General features: G+C 46.7%; 1 protein-coding gene across 1 annotated transcript in view; it reads right to left on the reverse strand.

Annotated features, from left to right (window-relative positions):
- The window catches only part of C2CD2 (C2 calcium-dependent domain containing 2), a 35,095-nt gene that overhangs the window by 16,468 nt on the left and 5,283 nt on the right, over positions 1–13,344 (reverse strand). Inside the window, exons 3-7 of the mRNA XM_010156867.1 lie at positions 7,165–7,284; positions 6,647–6,748; positions 3,697–3,819; positions 3,336–3,447; positions 138–246 (exon numbers count right to left, since the gene is read on the reverse strand). Coding sequence (XP_010155169.1) covers positions 138–246; positions 3,336–3,447; positions 3,697–3,819; positions 6,647–6,748; positions 7,165–7,284 — 566 coding nt within the window. The remainder of the gene's footprint in view (positions 1–137; positions 247–3,335; positions 3,448–3,696; positions 3,820–6,646; positions 6,749–7,164; positions 7,285–13,344) is intronic.

Here is a 13,344-nt window from a genome sequence, read left to right on the forward strand (position 1 = left end):
CTTTGAGCATCCTGGTATAGGGGATGGTGCCCCTGCCCATGGCGGGGGGGTGGGAACTAGATGGTCTTTAAAGTCCCTTCCAACCCAAACCAGTCTGTGATCCTGTGAAAAGTATTGTCAGTAGATGAGTTACTTACAAGATAAACTCTTCCTTCCAGAAGGGGTTTGCAGCATTTTTGGCTATAGAGCTGGAAAACTTCTGCATAGGGTCATTCAACTGAACTATACATGCAAGGTTTGTGCTGCCTGTAAGGGCAAGAAAAATCAATATTCAGTTATTAATATTGCATATTGATATTAATATTCCATACCAGGAGGTACGCTTACTCAAAAGAAAGTGGAGAACACCCTTCCTTTACATACTGTGATTTGGAGCACTTGGAAACACTTCCTCACCCACCCACAGCATAAACTCCTTCCCTCACCTCAGTTTGTAGACCATTTACATTAACGGTGACGGTCAAGACCGGGTTATCACTGTCCTGCTCACTGTTCTACTTAGCGTGAAACATGATGACCCCATTTAAATCCTGGCATGAAGGAAAGAAGTGCAGGCATAAAGCAATAAAAACGGATGGGAGACAGAACAGACGGCAAGGTGGTGGTGGCGTGGGTGCAAGGCGGGGAGGGAGCAAAGTTGCTTTCAGCTGCTTTAAAAAAAAACCCAGATGTTTTCAGAGTTCCTACTGCCTGCAGTCACAGTGGTTTCTTTGGACAACGAAGTAAGCTTTTTCTGCTAGCAAGTGAATGATGACAGCAGTGTTAATTAACAATGGCTTTGTGGGCTGTGGTTTTTAGCAAGTTCATGGCATTTTAGAGTACTGGTGCAGAATTATCTCTATCTTGATCTTGGAATTTCACAGCGTGGCGACTTGGCCTATTAAGAGTAGTTAACATCGCTGCTCCAAGGGGACGCACTCTGCACAACATGTAACTCTTAAAACAATTTATTTTGTACGGCTTCCACAGCATCAGAAATCATTTCAGCCCTTGCATTTCAAAACATTGAGAAAAGCGGCAAACAGCTTAGCACTGACTGTGTGCAAAGCCAACGAAAGACACTCCAACTCTCCAGAAGGATCTAGGTTTGTATTTACTACGATCAGCTCTCAGCTGTCCTCTGTGTCCATCGGGGCTGTGGATGAGCCCCGTCTCAGGCACAGAAGCAGCTTGGGCCTGGCGAGGTTACTAGAGGAGACAAAGCACCGTGTACGGACGGCTTATTTGGGATCCAAGCTAACCCTGCAGTAAGTAGTTTAGCTGCTCTGCAGCACCCTGAGCCCGAGTTAATGAACCTGGGGCGGGTTTCTGTTAACCCAACCATATGTCTCTGCAGCCTGCTCTTGCCGCCAGCCGCGCTTGGCAGCCGAGCCAGAAACGCCTGCAATACCTCTGCCAGAAATGACACCGCAGCCACCCACCGACTGACACTGAATGGGGTATCGCAACATTCCTGCCCCGCACACCCTAGTCTGCCCAGCTAACCGTTCTTTCTTTAACAGCAGACATCACGTTTGCCCTAGGTGATACACTGTGGACCATGAAGTACTAAATCTAGGATAATCTTTGTTTACATACACAAACTAAGGAGATAAAATCTGGCACAACCCCTAAGCAGAGGCCAGTTCTGCTAGTGGTCACCTACCGGTTCAACTAAAACACCTACAGCAAAGGCACAAGCTCTATAAACCATGTGAGCATCCAAGGGTTGTAGGATGACAATGATCCAGGCAAACTGCCTCTTCCCCAGCCCTCCATGCGTCTCTGCAGGTGAGCCTGCAACACTGCACACTCTTACCGAGTCTCTGAGTCGCAACAAGATCATTAATCACTGCTGCAAGACAAGTGCTGCAAGACAAGGCCAGCAAAAGGGAAGGGAACAGTAATTAAAAGGCAGCAAGCTATGTCCAGGAGCTAGCATCTTCCTAGCTGTGCAGTGTTTCCACTGGATTTTGAGCGTACCAGCTAAACCCCACTACGAAGCTTTATTGCCCATACTCTGTTCCAAAGCGTCTACCCTCCCAGAGTTGCTAGGGAACCAGCACAATTCCCTCCACCTCCTTTTAGAGGATCAAATGGTGATTTTGCCTCTCAGTGCATGTTAATTGTCCCCGCTTCCTCTCCTTTTCAGGGAGGGGGCAGCGAGGCTTCCCCTAAGATGAACTTCCTGTTGTACACACGTCAAGGTATCTCACCTCATGACTTTTAAAGGCAGACAAAATTATCTGCTCTTTTGAAAAGCTTAGTTTGCACTACAAAATCACAGGGCGATAACAAATTCTGTGTGAGTTTTCCTGCAATCTACAGTTTCTAGCAGTTTTGTTTATCTAGGACATTTCCCTGCAAAGAGTTCCAGAACTGCTTTAAAAATAATTAGTTTTTACGAAAATGTGCTGCAGAAAGTTCTAGGGGGAATCACTTCCAACCAGGATGAGCAAAGCAGCGTTATGCAAGAGTCTAGGGCAGAAGCCTATTACATCTAACTGAAAAAAGGAGTACAGCAAGTGGGATATATTTATCCAAAATTAGTGCCTTGCCCAGTTCAGCAGCTTCCATTAAAAAGGATGTTACGGAATTGTTAGTGACCATAAATAACAGAGCCTTAAATTTCTCTTTCCGCTGACAAAATCTGAATTATGCTTGCCCGTGCCTCAATCAGTGCTGGAGGCGTACTTGCACTTGAAGAAGTCTCAATACTTGCTAGACAGGCTGGGTGCTTCTTTCCAGAACCAACCCTGCAACTTCACTAGGCGGTGACCTCCTTTTTGGCTTTATTCTCCACTTGGCAAGAGGTGCTAGTCCCTCCAGAACCCACAGAGGTACTTTATTAGGGGTAAAAAAGTCACTGACAACAAAACACCACCTCTGAGGAGAGTTTACATAAAGGAGAGTTTTAGATAAATGCATGGATCGCTCAAAAGTAAAGAAAAGCAGCTCAAAAGTAAAGAAAAGCAGCACGGAACCAAACCGATGTCTTTTCAAACAGTTCATGGAGAGCTGGATTTGAGCCTCTTATCTGGGGTACACCCAAAGTGCTAACTTTTAGAAATTAAAAAAAACTAGTCAACCAACTTTATAAATATGCTCATTTCAATTTGTTTTCAACAATGGTGGATTTGTTTGCAAGAAGATCAAGATGTTTAAATACCCAAATAAACCAAAACACACAGTTTTGTACAAGCATGACTCAGTCTGTTTCTTGGAGTACAGCAATTTCTTACATCTTCTTTCGAGAGCAGGTTGTAACCCAGAACTTAGAAGGGATTTGAGCCAAAAGGTAAAAAACCAAACCCAACCCTGCTCAAAAACAAGCGGCATCACACAGGCTACGTTACCTGCAGCACCAGGATCAGTTAGGTTTACCGCGATGTTCTTCACCAGCAGTTTGAGTTCATGAGCCCTTGGAGGTTTAGGCGGACTAGTGCCCTGAGGGAGAAGGCTTGCATTCTGTGAAAAGCAAGCAGAAGGAGAAGGATGGTGCATATGCAAATACCAAACACTTTTAGCCTCTGCCACATGGATATAGGGAATCAGACGTGCGATGGGGTGTAACGTCAGGATCACAAAGCCCTCACTACGTTGCTTTAAAGAACACGTTCCAGAGTTAAACTCACTCATTTGCCAGTCATGAACATATAATAAGAACACCAAGCAGAATGACACTTCTCAATAGATTTAGGTAGGAATAAGACTTACCTGAACCTCCTTTATATCTGTAGGCCTCGTACTCAACACCACAGATGGAGAAACTGAGCTAAAGAGGTTCTTCAAAACATCTCTGAGCGTTTCAGGTATTGCACATATCCCTGCTGTCTGTCCCTATCAGGAAACAAACAATCGTGCTTCTCAGAAGGAAGAAGTTAAGGCAAAAATTAACGTGGTGTATCTAAACCACCACAGCTACTGAACATTCACTTCACTGTCAGGTGTACGACGACAGTGAACCGCCCCTGCCCTCCCCGTGCTGCTGGAGAAGCCTGCTTCCCACGTCACGCTGCCCAGAAAGTCTCTTCTGCTCAGTGGGAGTGGGTTTTTAACTTGAACTATCACAGAAAGGGCAGTTGGCTACCCAGCTGCTCCAAAGGTAGCCTGGGAGAAACCTCAGTGACGTTTCTTTTCTAAAGAAAAGACTGAAGTAGGAGACAAAGATCTCACCTAAACAAGAGGACTCAGACATCCTTTCTCACCTGCTACCACACCTGAAGGCCTTTACTACCACAGAACAAGGTTCTAGAAGAAAGGGAACGGCTTTACAGATGCAGACACAGACTAGCCGGAGAATGCAACAACCACACTAAGCAGAAAGAAGATGCCCTTCCGCATGCTGCTGTCCTACAACTGGCATGCCACGGCCAACCAATGAGGCTCTGCTGCAGAGACCAGGCACGCCGATGACAAGGACACCCAACGTGCACCAGCTGGAAGATAAGTGGGGTCCCGAGGGCCTGATCGCGATAGACTGCCCCGACAGTGCCGTGGCCGTCACCACTAGCCTGCGGCGCTACCCAACCCATGCCGGCGCAGCCACGCAGCACGGCGAAGCTGTGAGGCGGCACCGGCTACAGCCACGAGCAGCCACATCCCTGCCCACGCGGCGGAGCACAGGCTTTGCTCTGAGACCCTGGACACATGCACCACGCTCCTCCCTCAGAGGCAAACTGTCCCTTCGAAAAGCTTCAGTCCTTCCCGAGGCGTAGGGGAATGAATGCACGACGGCTCCTGCACTCCCGACGGTACGCACGCAGCTCGCGCGGCAGGTCGAACAGATTTGGAGTTACCCAAGTGTTACAGAAACATTCAGGGTGTTTCATAAAAATCCCAGGAACGTTGCATACAGAACTCCTGTTTCGCTGCCTTCTGACCTAACTGGCCTTCGATGACAGGTTGTTACGGTTCAATCCGCGCAACAGCACCGGCCAGTCCCACAGAAACCCTGCTTTGCTCGCACCGCCTCTCGCTTTGCCCCCAGCCTAATCTGACACTTGTTATTTAATGGCAACAACAGTCACTGGACTCCTACTCATAGGTATTTTCTGATGTTTCCATAGTTATTTGGAAAGCAGTTTGGTTGAAGAGCCTCCCGTCAGCCCAACTTCATTTTTAGCTGTCCTTACTTGGAAAGCAGTGCACCATCACACCACCCTCTACAAGGCAAGTCACGATGGCTCAACTGCCAACCCAAGAGGCTTAAGACAACACATTTTACTTCGGGTTTGACATGGGCTACAGCCAGGGACCGTGGCCAGCTTGAGGCACACCAGCACGTAAAGTCACCGTAGCACAACCGCACGCAAACCTGAGTCCTGCCAGCCAGCCAGGTTGCCAAATGCCACTCGGGTTCAACCAGCTATTATCAACAGAAAATAGGTTATTAGATCCACCTTGTTTGTCCAATGACAAAACCACTGTGTAGATAATCACAAGCAATTAAAGGTATTTATTTGTACGCACAGTATTGCTTCCGAAAGAGGAAAAAACAAGACAGAAAAGCTGATGTTTACGATTAGGAGCTGAAGCAATTTCTGAGGTGTAGGCTGCTCACAGGTTTTATCTCTTTGTTTACTGCCTCCTCTCTTCCCTAAATGCTAGTAGAAACTTCAAAGTGAAAATAAAGCCCTTAGCTATTAAGAACTCAACAGGCTCATTTGAAAAAACATGGGCAAAGCACAGCAAGTTACAACTCCTTTGCAACTCTGGACTCGGGTATCTCTCAAAAAAGCATGTTGTGAAGCCCAGTGACGGCACCAGAGTCACCTGCATTTGCCAGTAAGTACTTAATGACGGTTCAACACGTGCATAACGCCACCCCAACACTTGAAGGTCATTTACAGTGCCACGTGTGCACACTGAAATCTACATTAAAACACACTTCAAAAGACTTGTCTGCCTTTAGTTAGGAGTTTCCCATTCTCGCGTACAAAAACTGTGGTAATCAATTATTACGATTCTAGGTCGCTCAGTAGAGGTCTTCAGAAGCAGCTCTACTATACAATAAACCCGTTTTAGCAAGGCCTTCAGTCAGAAAACCAACTTCACAAAACACCAGCAAGGGTTCAACCACTGCTGGAAAAAAGGCTAAAGTCAAGACGTTTGTGCCAAGAAAAAAAAATGTAACTGTGAAGGGTCAAAAGCAGAAGAGAGTCTCAGTCATGAATAAATTCTCTCAGGGGATGTCCCAGTGAAAAAAAACCCCAATGAAACAGTGTTTGTATACTAAGATAAGGTGCAATTCCAAAAGCATCAAGGTATTTTTAGATCACCCATCATCTCCTTAAATAATTGTACTTTTTCCGAGCTGTTTATGAAGTACTGTTGCCAGATTTCAAAACTGATGTAAGTTAAGTAATTACTTTGACGGGAATATCATTTGTAATTACTTAGACGGGAATATCATTACAATTGGGTGGTTTGGGGTTATTTCAGAAGTGCTCTGAGTGAAGGTATTTAGGAACAGACATTTTTCACACCTCTGAATTTGGACGTAAACTGTTTACGGGCGTTTTTGCTTCAGCTCTTCCAGCCTCACCCGACACCTTAGCTCTAGAACACTTCTGCTGCTAACCTGAAGCATTGCACTGGCTTTTGCACCGCAGGGAAGGATTCCCATCTTCTAAAACCACTAAAACAAATAAAACCTACTACTGACCTCCTGCACTGCTGGCTGGATCTCAAAGTTGGTTTCGTTGGCGTTAATGAGGAACCACTCAACTTTGACATCTTCTCCTTTGTCTTTCACGTAGAGCTGAAGCTGTGGATGGGAAAGCAGTTATTGGAGAGTGTTCTGGTGTCCTGTAAAGAAACTACGTCAAGCTCCACACTAGGGCTCACCAAAGGAAGAGTGATACCAGTTTCTGAGTAAGCAAATTCAAAGGGACAGTTTAAGAAGGCAGAAGTTACTTGAGCTTTGAGAGTGTGTGCCAGTCAAAAAGGGTTTTGTTGCTCTATACATGCGAGCAGTCTACCCAACGTGTTATTTATCCGCAGTCTCCTAAAGAAGCGGCTTAATTTATGAATTTATCTCTTGCCCCAGAGGGAAACGGTAGTATTATTTCGCTGGAGCTAACAGGAGTTTGTACGCAGCTTGTAAATGGGAGGTTCAGCTCAGCTGCGGGATGAGACGTAACAAGAGGAAAGAGAGAGAGAGAACAACCCTTAACACTTTACCTGCAAGTGAAGCGGAGAGAGTTTCACGCTGTACGACTGACCTCCTGCAGCCGCGGGCGAAGCGGGGGAGACAGTGACAACAAACTTAACGGAGTCTCCCACAACATTACAGGACACCACCTAAAGAAATGAAAGGGGGCGGGGGGAAAAAAAGGAAGGCAAGAACAGATTAGTCTTCAGAAGAAGGTTTGGTGAAGGCAAGAAAGGAACTAAGAAAAGGAAGGACTTCAAGCTACCAGGGTTACGCTGAATTCCATAGGTGGGAGACTCCTAGGCAACTTCATTAACATCCTTACCGCCTTCTCCACATTCACTTCTAGAAAACACAGTTCCAGTGTTCGCTTCTGGACACAGAATTTCATACCTGGAAATTCTGGTATCTTCCAAAATCCCTTCTGCATTGTTACCCAATACAGAAGTAACTCCTCACCTGACAGAGACTCCTTTGTGTTTCACACAGCTATGCATTAAAAGCTCAAAGATCACAACTTTCCATCAGAAAGGCAAAGAAGTTTGTTCTTCTTCCTCTTCTGTTCTGAACGAAGTCGCCTACCATAGGACAGCTGGTTTTACCAAATAAGACCTGGGTATAGCGATATCCTACGAACGTGACACTTCGGCATGACCCTGCTGCTGCAGAAGAGGATTTTGTCTGAGTAATCCCAGTTCCCAGCGGGCTGGGCAGGGGCAGAAGCCTTTAAAAGTCTATTCAATTCTTTGACCAAACCATAAAAGGCCCTAAAATTTGGTGACAAAGTTAAACGTCCAGGACTGGTTTGCATGCAACTTGACTGCAACAGGCTTCGTTGAGTACACTCCCTCACTTTTATGAGCGGTAATTGAACTTGTTATCACACCGAGTTTACAAACACTGAATGGTTTTTCCTCCCTCTCCTCTAAAAAACGACTGAGGTGCCGGAGGTGCTGTGCAAAATCCACGTGGTGTGCAGAAAGCACCCGGCAGCACAGGAGAGCCGCAGGCCCACGCGTCAGGAATCACTCCTTACGCCAGAGAGAGAAGCTCCCTTTGCAAACAGCTCTGCTGAAGACTGCTGCTGGTCACTGTCCCTCTGTGGTTACTGTCCCCACAGCCTGAAAGAATAGTGGGAGCACTCCTTCGACTGATTCAGGGAAATGCAGCGTGCAGACAGATAATTTGCTGCAATATTTGTCTGACCGAAACTCTGCGTGTAAGCTATTAAATTATGTTTGTGCACTTATTACTTCACTTACGGGCACTGGAATTGAAGCTGAAGGCTTTAAAACGAATTATCTACCTTGTGCAAGAGCCTTATCAGTCCCTCCTTAAATATGTTTCATCTCCCTGGGCTCTACAGCGTACATTTTAGCAAGCACCAAAGCATTATCAAGGGCTTCAGAGCACATCCATTAAGGCAGAGACTTAATTACAAAGGAGCAGGGGGTGGACATGACCAATAAAAATCCCAACCACACCTACAAGCAACAAGATTTGCCTTTTCAGGTTTGTCTTCTGCAAATTATAGAGGTGGACAAATCAGTTTCCCTGACCCCTCCCCTTCCCCAAAGTCTAAATTACTTCACAAGTGATTTCTGACCCTTAATCCCAAATAATCAACACGAGCACCCATGTGCTTACATAACATAAAGTGTTTTTGAGCATTTTTAATAGTTAGCAGGAGTAAAGAGTCAAACTTGTAGTTTAGTCAAAACACAGAACCACTCCTTTCATCTTCTTTAATGACTTGAAAAATAAGTAGGTTCTTCCCTCTTTTTCAAGGGTGGAGGAGGGAAAAGGACAGGTCTGATGCAAAAGCTGCTGACACTTGCACGACCTAAACGCAGCGGTTTTAGCATCCATGCAGATTTCATCCAAACAGGCATCGGAAGTTTGGTGCATTCAGCACAAGTGGGACTTGCACCCCCGATGCGGAGCCACGCCGGCGGCCTATGCTGCCAGGCACACGCTCGATGACACCAGGTAAGTGGCTGAAAACAGGAAGTGTGGCAGGAGAGTTGGCGTGCTGCTTTTTTCTTAATTGCGTTTACTTCCAAGTAGAGGATGGAAACAGTCACTGCAGGTGGTGGAACTTCCACTCTTCTCCCTAAATCCTGTCAAGAGATGCTAAATCCATTTTTTTTTACCTTTGTACCTTTAATTTAGTCTCCTTGATTAATTTATTTTCTGCCAAAGACATCTACCAGGTCCTACTCTCCTTCTCCCCTCACTTTTAATAACAATCACGGTGATTTTCAGGTACAGAGGTCTGTTAATTTTTAATCCGATCAGAAGGAGTGGTTGCACATCTGTTAATGGAAAATAATATGTCTTTGTATCAGGTGCATCCCTTTGCTCTGGGAGCAGGATGGCTTATGGAGTCACAGTACTGAGAGAAGTAGAATTCTGGGCTAGAATTTGAAGAGAAAGCCATTCTGTTTTCATCTAAGATGCTGCCACAAGTGCTGAGAAGTTGATTAAAGAGACCGAAACTGCCACTTCCCTTTTTAAGTGACATTCCTTTGGAAGTGTAGCGGAGGATTTTGACAGACCGCAGAAATATATAGGCCATTTTCCCCACAAGATTCACATGAGGGAAAACACAGAAGCTTCCTGTGCTATGCTCCTCTTCCTCCATCCAACCTCCTTCCTCAAATTCATTTTCTCTGAGCCGATGAAGAGCAGGAGAAGGGAGGGTCAGGCAAAGCACCCCTTTCTGGTCCACAGGGGAGACAAAGAGGAAGGACACAGTAGCACCTGGACTGATGGGAAGGGAGATGCTCTTCAGCTTCGTTTATCTTCCTCACCCATCCTCACCAGGGACATCCCTGCTCACCAACACTTTGCGTTTGAGAGACTAGAACACCTGTCACTTTTACAACAAACTGCCCTTCAAAAATTAAGCTTTTGCCCCGCCGTACAGCAGCTGAGGCCAGCTAACTCTGGACTCCCAGAAGATCATAGCCCATCTCTCTCTTCTTACATCTGGACAAGCAAGACCTCCTAAATTAGCAGAAATAGGGTGAACTGAAGTAACAACACTAAGAAACCGGGACTCTACTACCAGCAGGACCAAGGTATTCTCTCCCTCCCAACACTTCTGTAGCTCTAGCCTCCCCCAGCACCCCATCACCAGCCAAGGTCTCTCCAGGCACTTTTGGTATCTCCCACGGAAAGTGTTCCCAGCCCTTCCTCAGATCCCTTGGCTGGCTCCTCCTCAGCCCTCTGCCATCCCCCCCCAACACTCAGCTGACTCCTGGCATTTGATCACCCCCATGCCAGAAGCTGCAGATGCTGTAACACACCTTGCTTACGCGTACCTAAAATTGTTGGTACAATTATCCTAAAAAAATTCTCTTTCACATAAATAACTGCAGGAAGGAAGGAGACGGTGAAAGCACTACAGCTGGAGTAAGACATATATTTTTCTGAGAAACTCAAGTGTACCCAACTTGTGTACCCACAGCAATTAAAGCCCTGTTTTGCCCTCCCCCTCTATATCTTTACATTTTCCCTTTACGGCTCCTCTGGACAGATCCACAAAGACAGTGCGAGATTTCAGCTTTCCTGCAGGAGCAGCAGAAGCTGCTGCATCTCAAGTAGGACCGGAGCGCCGAAGCTCCTCACGCGCAGTGTCCTCTCGCCTTGAGGTTTCAGTTTTGGCACCGGCACCCCACCGATCCCTGCATCACACATGGCCTTTCCGTTACTCCTCCCTGCCTTCCCCGCAGGCAGCAGCAGCGGCCAAGGGCCGTGACTTCCGTGGGGAGCTGTGGTGGCCCTGCCAGGGAAGGTCCGTCCTCACCCTCCCCAGGCCCTGACCACATCATGTGCCTGTGTAAACACCTCAGCACTGCAAGCCCCGGGTGCTTTTTTTCTGGAAGGAAACCAAGTTTTACTGCACTTGGTATTTACTTCCAGAAAGAGGAGGTTACTCGAGGTGACTCAGGAGTATGTCAGTAATACAAATCTTGTTAACACTTTCACAAGAAAACGGGTATATACCAGGAGGCAGCCACACAGTGAACGCTGCCCTAATCTCAACTGCAGGGATCAGTACGCTGACGGATGTTGGACACCCCACAATTTCCCGTATTTGTGTTTGAGCGTTACTCCTCCGAGAAGGCTCTTTTTCTGACGTGGGAAACTTAAATCTTGTCGATGGCCACACAGACAGTTTGTGTGCTCAGCTTAAAACCTCACCCCGAGAAAACTTTTCCAGTCAGAAACTTCTGCCTTTTGATAGCTGTAACCTCAGCTGTTCAGAAGAATTACATGACCTTCCTTGGTTACCAGAGCCCATCCATTAACTTCCTGAGGGGATTTCTCTAGCTTCTTCCCTCCCTCTTTACCGAAGCAGTTTACCAAGTGACACAGCCAAACTGAAGGAGAGAAGACAAAGGCAATGTCTAACCCAGGCACGGCCAGAGGTGGATTTTTAGAAGCCGGTATTAAAGCAAATTTGCCTATAAATATAGTGAGACAACCCCAGACTGGTCTTCCAAAACGATGGTAAACACCAGGGTGAAGGCAGGGTGAGTGATGGAATGAGTGCAGGGGGGAGACAGCTACCACGTCGGCAACAGAAACAAAGCAGAAACCGGTAAAGCATGTGAATTTATCCACTCCTTTGAGACCGACAGACATACAGACTCAAAGAAGTGGAAAAAGGGGGAGGGGGGGGATAAAACAAATGAGCAGGGAGTACGAGGAGACAGGACGGGAAGAATTTTCAATCCACCTATCAAGCTAAGTGAGTATCAAAGGGTGTGAGGACAGGAAGCAGTACATACATTTAAGAAGGGGGAAAACAAATAAATACCAGGACCAGACTTGCTAGTTTGGCCTCACTGACAGGCAGGTCTTCACAATCCACCTGAGAGACAGCATAGCTGGAGACACGGAGACCAGCAGAGGACAACGAAATGCAGAAGTCTGCCGGTTTGTCTGACAGTAGCTTGGAGAGACATTCAGTCATGGAGACACCAGCACCTCATGCCGTTGCGGTGCCAAGGCACCTCCGACCCCCACACCGAGCTGGCAGATGTGGCACAAGGCTCTAGGAGGCCCGCCCACATCTGCAGTAGCAGCTGGAAGACAGGCAGGCTACCCGACAGGGCCAAAACCAGCATCATTGCCACTGACGCAAACAAATCCCCACCCCAATGTCTCCCGTCGACAAGACGGTTCTGAAGTAGCTTAGATCCATTACGATGTCCTGTCTGTTTTAGTAGGATCACCCCACTGATAATTAAGCTTGTGTTCCATCATTCTCATGTTAAGGTGAACTGGGATGTGTTTGAAAGGTGAAAGCTGGGAACAAGTTACAAAGGACCCTGTCAGGCACTGACCCTATTGTTTAGTTAGTCATAGAATCATAAATGGTTTGGGTTGGAATGGACCTTAAAGATCATCTAGTTCCAACCCCCCTACCCAAAATCCCTCGGGAGAAATCTGAAAGAAAGTGTGATGCTGAGGAAAGCAAGCTGGGAAACGGCAATACAAGGAGAGATTAGGACATCGCACAGAAAAGCTAAAAAACCCTGAAGACTCGAAGAGAAATTCAACTCAAATACAGAGCAGGTGTCCATGAGAGTTAATAGATACTCCTCCTACAAAGGGCAGCTTATCACTGGGAGACACCAAAGAGAGACCTGGATGCATCAGGTCCATCGCAGTGTGGAGCAGCCATGGGAGAGGCAGACTGGAAGTCTAAAAACGCATCAAGAAAATACTCTGAGAGACACAAAAATCCAGTGATCTCCTTGCACGGTGAGAGCTCACCTGCAGGGCTGCGTGTCATTTCAAGCCACCAAGTTCAAGAAAGCGGATTTAACTGGAACTGCTGCAGGGAATGGGTGCGCAGGAGTGGCTTACGAGGCAGGACAACACTGTGAAAGGAGACCTAAGGAACAGCTTGCTTAGCCAAGCAAAGGCTGGAAGGAAACAGAATTCCTTCACGATGTATTTACTGACAGCAATCGCCGTGGTAGAAAAGTAAATACATTACGGATAAAGGAGTGTACTAGTACAGAAACTAAAAAATAAAACGCAGAAAAAGCTGCATGGGCCATGGTTCCACTTAGGCTTGTAAAAAAAACCCCAGTCATTAAAGCAGCAAAGCTCCGGGACAGCTTTTCAAGCAGAACAGGGAGTTAAAAGACAATAGGAACTGCACGTGACTGTCCGGGCGGGTCAGCCAC

This window comes from Eurypyga helias, unplaced genomic scaffold, assembly GCF_000690775.1.
Source record: "Eurypyga helias isolate BGI_N326 unplaced genomic scaffold, ASM69077v1 scaffold43868, whole genome shotgun sequence".
NCBI lineage: Eukaryota > Metazoa > Chordata > Aves > Eurypygiformes > Eurypygidae > Eurypyga > Eurypyga helias.